General features: G+C 36.1%; 2 protein-coding genes across 3 annotated transcripts in view; both read right to left on the reverse strand.

Annotated features, from left to right (window-relative positions):
• Nucleotides 1-173: 173 nt before the first annotated feature.
• LOC108735551 (venom carboxylesterase-6-like) lies at nt 174-10,577 on the reverse strand. Of its 2 annotated transcripts, none has more exons than XM_025976701.1 (10): nt 10,398-10,577; nt 10,206-10,343; nt 2,990-3,133; nt 2,552-2,879; nt 2,293-2,474; nt 1,957-2,104; nt 1,737-1,891; nt 1,347-1,476; nt 1,140-1,260; nt 174-463 (listed from the first exon to the last, which is right to left on the reverse strand). In XM_025976701.1, the coding sequence occupies exons 1-10, from the start codon at nt 10,461-10,463 to the stop codon at nt 262-264; spliced, it is 1,614 nt and encodes a 537-aa protein (XP_025832486.1). In that variant the 5' UTR covers nt 10,464-10,577; the 3' UTR covers nt 174-261. The 2 variants fall into 2 exon arrangements, with proteins under 2 accessions (XP_025832486.1, XP_025832484.1); XM_025976699.1 differs by lacking the exons at nt 10,206-10,343; nt 10,398-10,577 and adding exons at nt 6,787-6,924; nt 8,496-8,638.
• Nucleotides 10,578-11,792: 1,215 nt separating this feature from the next.
• The window catches only part of LOC108735540 (venom carboxylesterase-6-like), a 9,979-nt gene continuing 6,253 nt past the window's right edge, over nt 11,793-15,518 (reverse strand). Inside the window, exons 4-11 of the mRNA XM_025976770.1 lie at nt 15,402-15,466; nt 14,818-15,145; nt 14,322-14,503; nt 13,671-13,818; nt 13,458-13,612; nt 13,268-13,397; nt 12,771-12,891; nt 11,793-12,030 (exon numbers count right to left, since the gene is read on the reverse strand). Coding sequence (XP_025832555.1) covers nt 11,829-12,030; nt 12,771-12,891; nt 13,268-13,397; nt 13,458-13,612; nt 13,671-13,818; nt 14,322-14,503; nt 14,818-15,145; nt 15,402-15,466 — 1,331 coding nt within the window. The 3' untranslated portion in view covers nt 11,793-11,828. The remainder of the gene's footprint in view (nt 12,031-12,770; nt 12,892-13,267; nt 13,398-13,457; nt 13,613-13,670; nt 13,819-14,321; nt 14,504-14,817; nt 15,146-15,401; nt 15,467-15,518) is intronic.

The following is a 15,518-nucleotide window of genomic DNA, read 5'->3' on the forward strand; positions in this document are numbered from 1 at the left end:
ACGCGTTTTGTTATCTTCGACTTATCTTGGTGCCATCATTCAAAGTTTTTATGAATCTGGCAAAGTACTTGTTGAGATGTCAATCTCTTCAAATAAGTTACTTACTGATTTGATTTTTTATCTATATCATTTTGCACATCGTCAAGGAAAGTTTGCAAAAATAACAATTAAACTCAGTTTCTGTAACAAATTTTATTGCTACATATAATGACGTATATATATTCTGATTGTATTTCACACAATATAGACGAGTTTCATATTTTAGTAGGAATATACCGTTGATTTGGCGTATTTTCTAAACAAGTTTCTCCAGAAAAGGAAGTCTTCGTGATCTGGATTAATGCCTGGTACCAAATTACGCCCAATTTCAATATAGCGAATGTCATCAACACTTTGAATGCCTTCGGATGCCTCAGGCCAGGTTATATTTTGGAGGAGTGGATCTTTTTTAGGTGTTGGATGTCTAAAATAATTTAATTCCAATAATTAACCCAAACAAAGAAAAATTAATATGATAATATCCAAAATTTAATGGTTTGGTTTTAATTTAATTCGACATTGTAGCATAAAGGGGAGAGAGGAAATAGGAGAAAGACGTATAGAAATAGCTGTTCCCCCACCCTCATCTCCGTGCTCTGCATCATGATGAAAAAAAAACTTTTTTTTTAATCATTTTATGCTTCCACTCTATCCTCATTGCTAGGAAGATATCCGTTGCCATTCGTTTTTCCACTTGTCCTTTGCAGTTTCACTTCTACTGTGTGTCCCAGCACACATTTCGTTTTCACAGATTTACTGCAAATTATGATTCGGTCTTTACACAGACCGCAAATAGAGGCAATGATGCCCAGCCACGTGGAGAGCAGAAGTGAGAAAACAACAGCTGAGCACAGCACACGCCGCCGGGACTCCAGCGGACTCCCCACTCTCCGCGCGGCTGCGCATTATATCCATCTAATACAGCCGTTGTCTTCTCTCCACCGCCGCCAGCCTTTCTCTCCCTCCGCCACTACCATCTCTCACCACGCAATATACCGTCACCCCCTCCACGCGGCCGTAACGCTTTTTCGTGACAGAAAAAATCGTAATACCCCTTCACTTCAAAAATTATAAAAGTCGTTAAATAAAACTCCCCTTACCCGTAAATAATGAAATTTGACAGGAATGTGGTATGCCGGTCTTTCATTAGCACATCCTCATCGTTTAATAACTTTCTTGAATACCAGACATAAACCCCTTCTTCTGCATGCCCAGCGCCACCTTTTAAAACAGAATAAAACCACAATTAGAGGAGTCACCTGAGTTACATTAGATCAGGATTTGTTGTCATTTCAAAATTTACTCACCGTTTGCACCTCTAGTATAATTTTCTTTAGTGACGTAAGTGAATTTGTAGAAAAACAAGGGCGTTGAGGAGTTTACGTAGTCACGTGACGTTTTTCTTATGCCCCTGACAAAATAGTGTTGGGTCATAAACTAGAATAATAAATAACAGACAGCATAAATCATTAGTCAATAGTTTATTGAAACTATCATTAGTGTAGTTCTCATCAGCATGCGATCTCATCAAATTACGTTTGACAGTTATATCAGTATACGCCAATATACTGTCAATACCTTGATCAACTGGTAATACTAATGAAAATAAAGATAAAGAGTTTCCAGAAAAAAGAAATAATAAAAACTTTATTTTTAATAATAGAAAATAGCCTAACCATTGAAAACCAAATACCTACGTTAATGGCGTTCGTAAAATTGTAATAACTTTTCCCTGGGAAGTACCGCTCGGTTATAATATTGATAACTTCATTAGCTTCAGGAGAATTCAGATCCATGTTAAGTCCAGCAGGAATTATAGTTTTGGAATCATTACCATATCTCGTATAACTATCTATAGTGATTAGAAATTGTAAATAATTATCTAAATAGTGTATAGAAGAAGAGGCTGTCACTTACTTTTGCCATACGAGCCTTCTTCATTGTTGTATCCTCTGAGAAAAGGGACTTTATTGAATTTTCCAGCGCTCCACAAATCATAAGTACTCTGGCTTACAAAAGCGTTAGGGCTTTCTGCCTCAACGCTTGGCAAGAACTTACCATAAACCTAGAAAATAACTTTATTTAACTAATGGAAGCAGATCTTATTTATCATAAATATTCTGTAATGAACTCGGAAAATAATAGACAGATAAATAATACCATCAAGAACTTACTGTCGAATAAATACTCATAGAAAAGAAATACATGCCTGAAGGAATCAAATGAGTAAAAATTATCAAAATTAAGACTTACTTGACTATTAAGGATCAATGTTTCCCAGTCAATTTTTTGTAACCCAGCAACAATTTCTTTTGTGTCGTTGGATGTTATATTAAACCATCGTGCAAATCTGATCGTAAGTTCTAACGGGTTTTTATTAAATCCCCATTCGTTGAGAGTACTTCCGCTGCTGGCAATTGCCTGGCTAAATAGACCTAAAACAGACCAAAGCCTATCCTTACTCAACGATCTAAGTTGATCTGGCAATGAATTATTAATTTGACCAACAAACCTGCACTTTTTGGAGATACAATCTGGTATTCTACCGAAGCAGAACCAGCACTTTGCCCAAAAATTGTTACCCTGTTGGGATTTCCACCAAAATGCAGGATGTTGCTTTTAACAAATTGTAATGCCAAGCTCTGATCCTTTAAACCAGCATTTCCCCATGCATTTTTATCGAGAGTACTTAGGAAACCCATTATGCCCAAACGGTAGGAAACTGTCACCACTATCAAGGGCTTTTCAATCATGTACGACGGATTATTCCGAGAACTTCCACGAGTGAAGCCACCTCCATGGAACCATACTACCACCGGTAATAATAATTCTTCATTATCCTGTAAATTATAAATAGTAGAACACTTAAATTTAATCGATAGATAATTATGGGTTTCCTCGTTCAATTTCAACAAATCAAATTTAAATTATAAGTGTAATTCATTCTTACCTTGTTTGTTTTTGGTACGTAAACGTTTACATATAGACAATCTTCACTTCCAGCTGCAACTCGTCCAGTTTCAAGTGCTGCACAAGTTGGTTTGAAGCTTGTAGCGTTTATTACTCCTTCCCACGATGGAACAGGTTGAGGATCNAGTTCTTCTGCATGCCCTGCGCCACCTATTGAAATACGATAAAATAATTACAACTAAAGCAGTCACGTTAGTTTATTTTAGGTTATGATTTTGAATCAGTGATGAGCAAAGTAAGACTAAGACTAAGACCAAGACCGTCCTAGTTTTCGTCTTAGTATTGGTCTTGTTCAAATACTTCTAGTCCTAAAATTGGTCTCTTGGTCTTTGTCCTGCTGATATAGTCTCCGTCTTACTGCCTTAATCTAATATTTACGCTTTTCTTAATAATTCAAAAATTTTTCTATTTACGGACACAAAAACTATTTCTTCTGCATGCACAGCGCCACCTATTAAAACTTAATTAAATGACAACCTAGAAGGCACGTTGGATTACATTAGATTATGACTAACAATGAGGCTAGACGTACACCGGCGGAATATTCCTATTTTGAAAAATTAGTCCATCTTACGACGAATTTAATACCACTACATTAATCATCTCCATCGTTTATGCAACCCTGTCGGATTTAATCTTTTGTTTAGATAAATTCCGTCTAAATTCGGGAATTTCCGCAAGCGCGACGTACTCGTCCGCCATCTTCCAACATGGCTTACGAGTGATGGCAAAAGTGAATAACATGGCAACGGTTACATTCACTTTGTGAAGAAGGTCCAATTGCCAGACAATTAGCCACACAAACCTATTGTCGTTTTAAATTTTGCTTACCGATTACACCTCTCGTGTAATTTTCTTTAGTAACGTAGGTAAATTTGTAGAAAAACATGGGCGTTGAGGAGTTTATGTAATCGCGTGCTACTTTCCTTATACATTTGACATAATACTGTTGAGTCATAAACTAAAATAATAAAAACGGAATTATCAATTCAGTATAAGAAATGACCTAACGATTAAAAAGCAGTCACCTACTTTAATGGCGTTTGTAAAATTGGAATAACTTTTTCCAGGGAAGTACCGCTCGGTTATAATATTGATAACTTCATTAGCTTCAGGAGAATTCAGATCCATGTTAAGTCCAGCAGGAATTATAGTTTTGGAATCATTACCATATCTCGTATAACTATCTATAGTGATTAGAAATTGTAAATAATTATCTAAATAGTGTATAGAAGAAGAGGCTGTCACTTACTTTTGCCATACGAGCCTTCTTCATTGTTGTATCCTCTGAGAAAAGGGACTTTATTGAATTTTCCAGCGCTCCACAAATCATAAGTACTCTGGCTTACAAAAGCGTTAGGGCTTTCTGCCTCAACGCTTGGCAAGAACTTACCATAAACCTAGAAAATAACTTTATTTAACTAATGGAAGCAGATCTTATTTATCATAAATATTCTGTAATGAACTCGGAAAATAATAGACAGATAAATAATACCATCAAGAACTTACTGTCGAATAAATACTCATAGAAAAGAAATACATGCCTGAAGGAATCAAATGAGTAAAAATTATCAAAATTAAGACTTACTTGACTATTAAGGATCAATGTTTCCCAGTCAATTTTTTGTAACCCAGCAACAATTTCCTTTGTGTCGTTGGATGTTATATTAAACCATCGTGCAAATCTGATCGTAAGTTCTAACGGGTTTTTATTAAATCCCCATTCGTTGAGAGTACTTCCGCTGCTGGCAATTGCCTGGCTAAATAGACCTAAAACAGACCAAAGCCTATCCTTACTCAACGATCTAAGTTGATCTGGCAATGAATTATTAATTTGACCAACAAACCTGCACTTTTTGGAGATACAATCTGGTATTCTACCGAAGCAGAACCAGCACTTTGCCCAAAAATTGTTACCCTGTTGGGATTTCCACCAAAATGCAGGATGTTGCTTTTAACAAATTGTAATGCCAAGCTCTGATCCTTTAAACCAGCATTTCCCCATGCATTTTTATCGAGAGTACTTAGGAAACCCATTATGCCCAAACGGTAGGAAACTGTCACCACTATCAAGGGCTTTTCAATCATGTACGACGGATTATTCCGAGAACTTCCACGAGTGAAGCCACCTCCATGGAACCATACTACCACCGGTAATAATAATTCTTCATTATCCTGTAAATTATAAATAGTAGAACACTTAAATTTAATCGATAGATAATTATGGGTTTCCTCGTTCAATTTCAACAAATCAAATTTAAATTATAAGTGTAATTCATTCTTACCTTGTTTGTTTTTGGTACGTAAACGTTTACATATANGGGAAGTACCGCTCGGTTATAATATTGATAACTTCATTAGCTTCAGGAGAATTCAGATCCATGTTAAGTCCAGCAGGAATTATAGTTTTGGAATCATTACCATATCTCGTATAACTATCTATAGTGATTAGAAATTGTAAATAATTATCTAAATAGTGTATAGAAGAAGAGGCTGTCACTTACTTTTGCCATACGAGCCTTCTTCATTGTTGTATCCTCTGAGAAAAGGGACTTTATTGAATTTTCCAGCGCTCCACAAATCATAAGTACTCTGGCTTACAAAAGCGTTAGGGCTTTCTGCCTCAACGCTTGGCAAGAACTTACCATAAACCTAGAAAATAACTTTATTTAACTAATGGAAGCAGATCTTATTTATCATAAATATTCTGTAATGAACTCGGAAAATAATAGACAGATAAATAATACCATCAAGAACTTACTGTCGAATAAATACTCATAGAAAAGAAATACATGCCTGAAGGAATCAAATGAGTAAAAATTATCAAAATTAAGACTTACTTGACTATTGAGGATCAATGTTTCCCAGTCAATTTTTTGTAACCCAGCAACAATTTCTTTTGTGTCGTTGGATGTTATATTAAACCATCGTGCAAATCTGATCGTAAGTTCTAACGGGTTTTTATTAAATCCCCATTCGTTGAGAGTACTTCCGCTGCTGGCAATTGCCTGGCTAAATAGACCTAAAACAGACCAAAGCCTATCCTTACTCAACGATCTAAGTTGATCTGGCAATGAATTATTAATTTGACCAACAAACCTGCACTTTTTGGAGATACAATCTGGTATTCTACCGAAGCAGAACCAGCACTTTGCCCAAAAATTGTTACCCTGTTGGGATTTCCACCAAAATGCACGATGTTGCTTTTAACAAATTGTAATGCCAAGCTCTGATCCTTTAAACCAGCATTTCCCCATGCATTTTTATCGAGAGTACTTAGGAAACCCATTATGCCCAAACGGTAGGAAACTGTCACCACTATCAAGGGCTTTTCAATCATGTACGACGGATTATTCCGAGAACTTCCACGAGTGAAGCCACCTCCATGGAACCATACTACCACCGGTAATAATAATTCTTCATTATCCTGTAAATTATAAATAGTAGAACACTTAAATTTAATCGATAGATAATTATGGGTTTCCTCGTTCAATTTCAACAAATCAAATTTAAATTATAAGTCTAATTCATTCTTACCTTGTTTGTTTTTGGTACGTAAACGTTTACATATAGACAATCTTCACTTCCAGCTGCAACTCGTCCAGTTTCAAGTGCTGCACAAGTTGGTTTGAAGCTTGTAGCGTTTATTACTCCTTCCCACGATGGAACAGGTTGAGGATCCTTGTAAAATACAATTTTTGTTAAATATTTGTTTCAACCACATATTATTGAGATTAGTACGTATTAGTCTATAAATTATTTTTCTTTTGTTCTTACTTGAAATCGTAACGATCCTACAGGAGGTTTTCCGTAAGGAACTCCTTGAAATGCGTAGTAGGTGACATTTGAGTTAGCTAAACTGATGGCTTCATATCCACGCACATATCCATGCTTCGTTTCCACAGTTAAGTTATACTAAAACAACAATAAAACCTTTGAAGTGTTCTTTCTTCTTTCTACAACATTAAATTTACCCCAGAAGCCTCATTAGAAAGTAATAAACAGAGGGTACTCAAAAGAACAGCAGTGGCAACACTCAAGGACGTCATTACGTGTATTAACGGATCCGGGGCTTCCACGACGTATCCTTAGCTATCTGGGGTCTCCAGCACATCAACTTTGAGAGCACAGTCTTATAAACCGCTGGGTTTTTAGGCAGATGGTTCGGTCACGGGGACGTTGGTATTTGTTTGATAAAATCAATCATATCTAATCAATACTATCGCTTTTAGGAAAATCTTTTATCAAGAATAAGATTGACAGTTGTGAATGACCCTTGTCCGTGTTTCAAGCAGTTTTTGATAATTCTGAGAAATTGAGTTAGCGAAAATTAAATAAAAAAATAAGAACATGTCTATTTTGGTGTTTAGAACTTCCAACTGTCGACATTTGATTTATTGCTAATTACTCAATAAAATTTCGATGAATTGGATGTTATTTGTATCTCTTCTATGGTACCTTAATGTATTAAAATGACTTGGGAAATTGTAAAACGTACAAATAAGTAACGACTGATATAATGAAGATTAGAATGCATCATATTACGTTTCAGAAGTTTCATTAAACGTACGTGGTAGATTGCTAGGCTTATTGCAACATTATAGCGCCCTCGATTATTATTATTTTAACTTCTCAATATGCCTTATACAATCAGATGTATCACGAGACGGTTGAAAAATTAAATACAAAACTATCATAACTTAAACTCCCTCTTAACCATTTCGAATACGCCTAGGCGGAATTACCGAATTATTTGAAATGGTTGCTACATAATTATACAGTACCTATACCACGGCTACGTTCTGGTACTGGTTAAATGTATAAAAACCACTCTCATTGAGATACTACCAGACGAAGCATTATCTTAGAATCGTTTTAGAACTTAATCTGGAAAAGTCTCTACCAAATATATTTCTGTAGTATTTTTTGATTTGGANGGGGATCCTTACAAAATTTCAAATTTATTTAAACATTATCTCAACTACATATTAGTACAAATTGATAAAAGCTTTTGAGGCCAGTAGGGGAACTAATGGTGTCCTGATTCGAGTCCAGTTAAGTCCAGACCAAATCCGGCATCGGAGATCGAAGGACCCCTAAAGGAGTTCGCCACTCGTGCTAGCGAAACTTTAGGAAGCGAGTCCAACCGAGGACAACCTTTAGATGAGCCGAATCAGGACAACATCAGTTTACATATTGCTAACCTCATTTTTCTTTAAGTTGTATTAATATCTGTGTATGTAACATTAGTTTATAGGTCATAATGAAATTATCACTTTTTGTACTTACTTGAAATCGTAACGATCCTACAGGAGGTTTTCCGTAAGGAACTCCTTGAAATGCGTAGTAAGTGACATTTGAGTTAGCTAAACTGATGGCTTCATATCCACGCACATATCCATGCTTCGTTTGCACAGTTAAGTTATACTAAAACAACAATAAAACCTTTGAAGGGTTCTTTCTTCTTCCTACAGCAGTAAATTTACCCCAGAAGCCTCATTAGAAAGTAACAAACAGAGGGTACTCAAAAGAACAGCAGTGGCAACAGTCAGGGACGTCATTACGTGTATTAAAGGATCCGGGGCTTCCACGACTTATCCTTAACTATCTAAGGTCTCCGGCGTATCAACTTTGAGAGCTAGGTCTTATAAACCGCTGGATTTTTAGGCAGATAATACGCTCACGAGGACGTTGGAGTGTTCCTGGTATTTGTTTGATAAAGTCAACCAATCAATATTATCACTTTTAGGAAAATCTTTTATCAAGAATGAGATTGACAGTTGTGAATGACCCTTGTGCGCGTTTCAAGCAATTTTTGATAATTCTGAGAAATTGAGTTAGTGAGAATTAAATAAAAAAATAAGAATATGTCTATTTTGGTGTTTGGAACTTCCAACTGTCGACGTTTTATTTATTGTTAATTACTCAATAACATTGCGATGAATTGGATGTTATTTGTACCTCTTCTATGGTACCTTAATGTATCAAAATGGCATGGGAAATAGTAAAACGTACAAATAAGTAACGACTGACATAATGAAGATTAGAATGCATCATATTACGTTTCAGAAGTTTCATTAAACGCACGTGGTAGATTGCCAGGCTAATTGTAACATGATGGCGCCCTCGATTATTATTATTTTCAATAAGCCTTATATAACCAAATGTATCATAAGACGGTTGAAAATTTAAATACAAAACTATCATAACTTAAACTCACTCTTAACCTTTCCGAATCCTCCTAGGCGGAATTATCGAATTATTTGAATTGGTTGCGACATTATTATACAGTACCTACACCACATCTACGTTCTGGTACTGGTTAAATGCATACAAACTACTCTCATTGAGATACTACCAGACGAAGCATTATCTTAGAATCGCTTTAGAGCTTAATCTGGAAAAGTCTCTATCAAATATATTTCTGTAGTATTTTTTGATTTGACTTATTGAAAATTAGGCTAAAAAAATCAGTGGAGACCGAGGAATAGTGCAGAATTGAACAGCTGTTAATAAAAGGAAAAGAACTTTCCTTTGCTCGCGAAGTCATCCTAACCTCGTAAAGATATGGTTTAAACATAATTTCTACGAAAAAATAAAAAAAATTATATGTGCATAGAAGAAATATCTGTATATTGTAAACAGTGTGTAATAACGTATATTCTGATCGGTATACACATTTAAATGACAATTTTACGTAACATACATGCGTTTCATGTTTCAATAAGTATATATCGTTGGTTTTGCATATTTGCTAAACAAGTCCTTCCAGAAAAGAAAATCTTCATGGTCTGGGTTAAGGCCTGGTACCAAATTACGTCCAATTTCAATATAGCGGATGTCATCAACACTTTGAATGCCTTCGGATGCTTCAGGCCAACTTACATTTTGAAGCACGGGATCCTTTTCAGGTGTTGGATGTCTGAAATATGAAAGGACTTGTTTTCTCCGTAAAACCCAATTAAAAAAGGATTCAAACACAGAACNTATAGACAATCTTCACTTCCAGCTGCAACTCGTCCAGTTTCAAGTGCTGCACAAGTTGGTTTGAAGCTTGTAGCGTTTATTACTCCTTCCCACGATGGAACAGGTTGAGGATCCTTGTAAAATACAATTTTTGTTAAATATTTGTTTCAACCACATATTATTGAGATTAGTACGTATTAGTCTATAAATTATTTTTCTTTTGTTCTTACTTGAAATCGTAACGATCCTACAGGAGGTTTTCCGTAAGGAACTCCTTGGAATGCGTAGTAGGTGACATTTGGATTAGCTGAGCTGGTTGCTTCATATCCACGCACATATCCGTGATTCGTTTTCACAGTTAGGTTGTACTAAAAAAAAACAGTATAAAAGGTCGTTTTTTCATCATACATGAGTCAATTTACCCCAGTAGCCTCATCAGAAAGTAACAAACAGAGGGTACTTAAAAGAACAGTAGTCAAGGGCGTCATTACGTGTATATAGAATCCTGGATCTCAGGGCTCACTACGACTTACTTAGCTATGGATATTTATAGTTCGGAAATGATAATTATTTTTAAACGTGTATATCGATGGATAGAAAATCTGATACAATCTTATAATCCCAAGCTCTCAATCACCCGATAACCCAATAATCTCGAAATAATTTCGATTTGATAAGCAGACGATAGCGTAAACTCAAGCTCTTAAAAATTTTAGAGGTATATTCTAGAAAAAGAAAGAAACAGGCGTGAGCATAAACAATACACTCAAAATTGAGATATGATTATTGGTAAATAATTTTATTGAGAAACACAGTATAAGAGAGCAAATATTTGCTCTTATAAAAAAATTAGTAATTAATTCATAATAATGTAATGTTTTGTTATCAGAGGCTTTCAGCACATCAACTTTCAGAGCTCGGGTTTATAGGGAGTTGCTAAGTTGTCTCGCGGGGAGCGTGGCTCCATTCTTCCGTTTGATAAAATCTGAAGAATCTTGGAAGAAAACTAATGACGCCCTTGATAACAGTCATCATTCTTCGCAATGTCATGACCACTTTTACGTAAATCATTGACTATTATCGACAATATTATAAAGCAACAGTTTGATAAGATTGATAATTCTGTGTCTTTTGCGCGTGTGTGAGCAAAATTTTCCTTTGTTTATCAATGGAGTTGTTGAAAATAAAATAAAAAATAAGTAACTAATTTGTCTACTTGTACTAGCAGTAACTAATCTACCATATAAATTTACAAAAAGTAATGATTGGTATATTTAGACGTTTTGTAGTACGCTTAGGGATCTTTCATAAACCATGAAGCCACCTAAAGAGGGCGGGGTTGACAAAAGGCTAAGTTGAACCACGTGGGGAGAGGCTCCCAAGTCAAAACTAGGTAACATTATGTAAATACATCAGTTTGAAAGAAATTATAAATACCGCGCGGTTCACATTAAGAGACGCGTCACCTCTCGAAAAATGAAGCGCATGGGATCTTCAAAATCACAAATTCCTATGATTCAAGATTTAAATGAGTGGCTAGTTTCATTATTTTTAACGGTTAAATNTTGGACTATTGAAAATTAGGCAACTTCGGCTGGAAAAATCAGTGGAGACCTAAACCGGGGAATAGTGAGAGTTGAGTAGCTGTTAATAAAACGAAAAGAACTTTCCTTTGCTCCCGAAGTCATCCTAACTTTGCAAAGGAATGGTTTAAGCATAATTTCTACAAAGAAAAATAATGGTAGGTGCATATGGTAAACAGTGTATATAATAACGTATATTCTGATAACGCAAATTATTTATTTGTATTTTTGGATTACACATTTAAATGACAATTTCATGAGTTCCATATTTCAGTAAGTATATATTGGTGGTTTTGCGTATTTTCTAAACAAGTCTTTCCAGAAAAGAAAATCTTCATGGTCTGGGTTAAGGCCTGGTACCAAATTACGTCCAATTTCAATATAGCGGATGTCATCAACACTTTCAATACCATCTGATGCTTCAGGCCAACTTACATTTTGGAGCACGGGATCCTTTTCAGGTGTTGGATGTCTGAAATAATTTAATTAAGAAAACGTGGGGCCGAAATATGAAAGAACAAGTTTTCTCCGTAAAACTCAATTATAAAAAGGATTCACTGACTAGTTTGTTTCAAACACAGAACTTGTAGTTTGCGTTTGATTTAGTTGGTCATATGTAGAGTAGCAGGAGGAGGAGTGGTGGAAACAGCCCCCTGGTAGCCAAGAGAAACGCAAAGGGAAATCAAAACTTGTATGTAATTTTTCAAGCATAATTTCCATACATCGACATTGCAGTGGGTCCGGTTAGGGAGAAGGAAAGGAGAAGGGGTACGAAAATCCCACTGAGATGTAGAGGAAGGCGGGGAACTTTTAGTCGAACTAACCTAACCTACACAACATAGAGTGAAACCCACACTTATATGTGGACATAATACAAACCGTGTTACAGACTTTTTCAGACTGTTTAACGGCCGGGAACCCTTGGGGGGAACGTTCTCTACACCCCTCTTCTTCCATCTTTTATTTCCTATCCCCCATGCCGAATAATGTAAAATATGCAATAAAATGGTATGCATCATGCACTTTATTAGGAAGCGATTTCCACCCTTTGCTCCTCCCTCTCCCACCAACCGCATCTTGCCAGTTTTGATATTGAACTAGACTATACTTGGATGTAAATCGAAAACACTGAATAAGTATATAACGAGGACTGTTGTGCATACTGTAGCTACATAAAAAATATAGAAATTGTTTTTACAAATTTCCACAAACCCATTAATGATGAAATTTGCCAGTAATGTGGTCATACGGTCCTTCATTAACACATCTTCATCATTTAGTAACTTTCTTGAATACCACACGTAAACTATTTCTTCTGCATGCCCAGCGCCACCTATTAAAATACAATAAAATGACAATCTAAAAGGAACGTTGGCTTACATTAGATTATAGCTAACGCTGAGGCTAGACGTCCGCTGGCGAAATATCAGCCTATTTTAAAACAATACTCCACCTTACGACAGATTTAATACCATTACATTAACCATCTCCATCGTTTATTTATTTAATCTTTTGTTTAGGTATATTCCGTTTAGATTCGGAAATTTGCGCAAGCGCGACGTACTAGTCCGCCATATTCCAACATGGCCCACGAGTGAAAATAAAAGTAAATGATATGACAACGGTTTCATTCACTTTGTGAGGCAATTCCACATCATATGTAAATTGAACCGACCAAGAGATGTATTGTCGTTTTAAAATTTACTTACCGATTACACCTCTCGTGTAATTTTCCTTAGTAACGTAAGTAAATTTGTAGAAAAACAAGGGCGTTGAGGAGTTTACGTAGTCGCGTGCTACTTTCCTTATACCCTTGACAAAATACTGTTGGGTCATAAACTAAAATAATAGAAGCGTATGTGAAAAAGATTCCCTAACGATTAAAAAGTAGTCACCTACATTAATGGCGTTTGTAAAGTTGGTATAACTTTTTCCAGGGAAGTACCGCTCGCTTATAACATTGACAACTTCATCAGCTTCAGACGAACTCAGATTCATGTTAAGTCCAGCAGGAATTACCGTTTTGGAATTGTTACCATATTGCGTATAAAAAGCTGTAATATTAAAATATATAGATAATTTTGCAACTGTCCAGGAGAAACTTTCCCTTACGTCTGCCATACGCGCCCTCTTCACTATTGTATCCTCTCAGAAAAGGGACTTTATTGAATTTTCCAGCGCTCCACAGATCATAAGTGCTCTGGCTCATAAAAGCGTCAGAACTCTCTGCCTCAACGCTTGGTACGAATCTTCCATAAACCTACGAACAAAAGGATTATCAGAAACTGATTTAATTATCAAACTGATTTAAACAGATTTGACGAGCCGATTTAGGCTTCCACGGCTATTGTCTGAAGAAACTGTATTTCCGGAATCTCACCCTGTCTTACTGATGAAATCCCCACGTAACGGACTGGTGGTGTCAAAAGTGTTTCGCACCTCAGCTCCTATAATAAGGGACATCTTCAGGAACTTCACTTAACTGCACCAACGTTAGAGATCCTGTTTCGACAATGTGAAGTTCCTGAAGATGTGCCTTGTGATTGGAGACGAAAAGTCAAACACTTTTGACGCCTCCATGATCCGGCATTTTAATTTTATCAATAAGACGCGATTAGAATCCGAAAATCCAGTTTCCTTCACGATAAGACAATCCTTGACTCGTCAGATAGTTACAGCACTATGCTGAACAATAATCTATTTTTATGTAAATATTGTTGAAAAAGAATTAGAAGATTAAAACTCTAGAAAATAAAGACTTACTTCACTATTGCGAACCAGTGCGTCCCAACTGATTTGTTGTAAACTAGAAACAATTTGCTTTGTATCATTGGATGTTATATTAAAGCGTCGTGCAAGTCTGACGGTAAGTTGCAAGGGATTTTTGATAAATGCCCATTCGTTGAGGGTACTTCCGCTGCTGGCAATTGCCTGGCTGAATAAACCTAAAACAGACCAAGGTCTGTCCTCACTCAAAGATCTACGTCGATCTGACCATAGACATATATTAATGGACGTGCCTTAGCCGTATGTCATTGTAATAATTTCTTGGCTCGAAAAGTTAAGGAGATGGCGTATGGATTCGGACTAGTGCTATCTTTTGCATGACACGCTTACGCACTATCGTGAGAGAGATGGATATTGTCCGAAACTTCGTTCCATCTCTTTCTTTTGTTGTACCACAAATCTGACCGCTAAGGCATGTCCATTACTAAACGTCGATGGATCTGACAATCAATTATTAATCTGAATATCAAACCTGCACTTTTTGGAGATAAAATCTGGTATTCTATCGAAACAGAACCAGCACTTTGCCCATAAATTGTTACTCTGTTGGGATCTCCGCCAAAATTCGCGATGTTGTTTTGAATCCATTGTAATGCCAATTGTTGATCCTTTAAACCGGCATTTCCCATTGCATTTTGGTCGACGGTACTTAAGAAGCCCATTATTCCCAAACGGTATTCGATTGTCACTACTATCATTGGCTTTTCAATTAGGTATGAGGGATTGAATTGAGCATTTCCACGAGTAAATGCACCTCCATGTATCCATGCCACTACCGGTAATGACAATTCTTCATTATTCTGGAATGTAGCAGAAGACTTAAGTTCATTTATTAAAATAGGTAATTATACAGACTGAGACAGAATGTCTAAGGACACATACAACAGCAGCCATTTTAGCATTGTTTTAATATCCACAAGAATATTAAAACAATGCTGGTCGCCTTCAATTGTTTTTCTATTTGAAACCTTTTTATTTTCAGAGTACTCCATTATTAAAACGTTTTTAATTTTAGTATTGTAGTTAAATGTAATCGGTACTGATTAAAATTCTTACCTGGTTAGTCTTTGGTACGTAAACATTTAAATATAAGCAATCTTCACTTCCAACCAAAACTTGACCACGTTCAAGTGCTGCACATACTGGTTTGAAACTTGTAGCATTTATTACTCC

The sequence above is a fragment of the Agrilus planipennis genome, unplaced genomic scaffold (assembly GCF_000699045.2).
Source record: "Agrilus planipennis isolate EAB-ADULT unplaced genomic scaffold, Apla_2.0 scaffold107, whole genome shotgun sequence".
Classification (NCBI taxonomy): domain Eukaryota; kingdom Metazoa; phylum Arthropoda; class Insecta; order Coleoptera; family Buprestidae; genus Agrilus; species Agrilus planipennis.

What these genes read in the sequence shown, in the direction of transcription:
- LOC108735551 (XM_025976699.1), bottom strand. Translation starts at nt 8,570, where the DNA reads ATGACGTCCCTGACTGTTGCCACTGCTGTTCTTTTGAGTACCCTCTGT. An exon ending in TGTATCTCCAAAAAGTGCAG is followed by an intron (nt 2,475 to 2,551) that starts GTTTGTTGGTCA and finishes GGTCTGTTTTAG; the next exon opens with GTCTATTTAGCCAGGCAATT. An exon ending in TTATACTAGAGGTGCAAACG is followed by an intron (nt 1,261 to 1,346) that starts GTGAGTAAATTT and finishes CTGTTTTAAAAG; the next exon opens with GTGGCGCTGGGCATGCAGAA.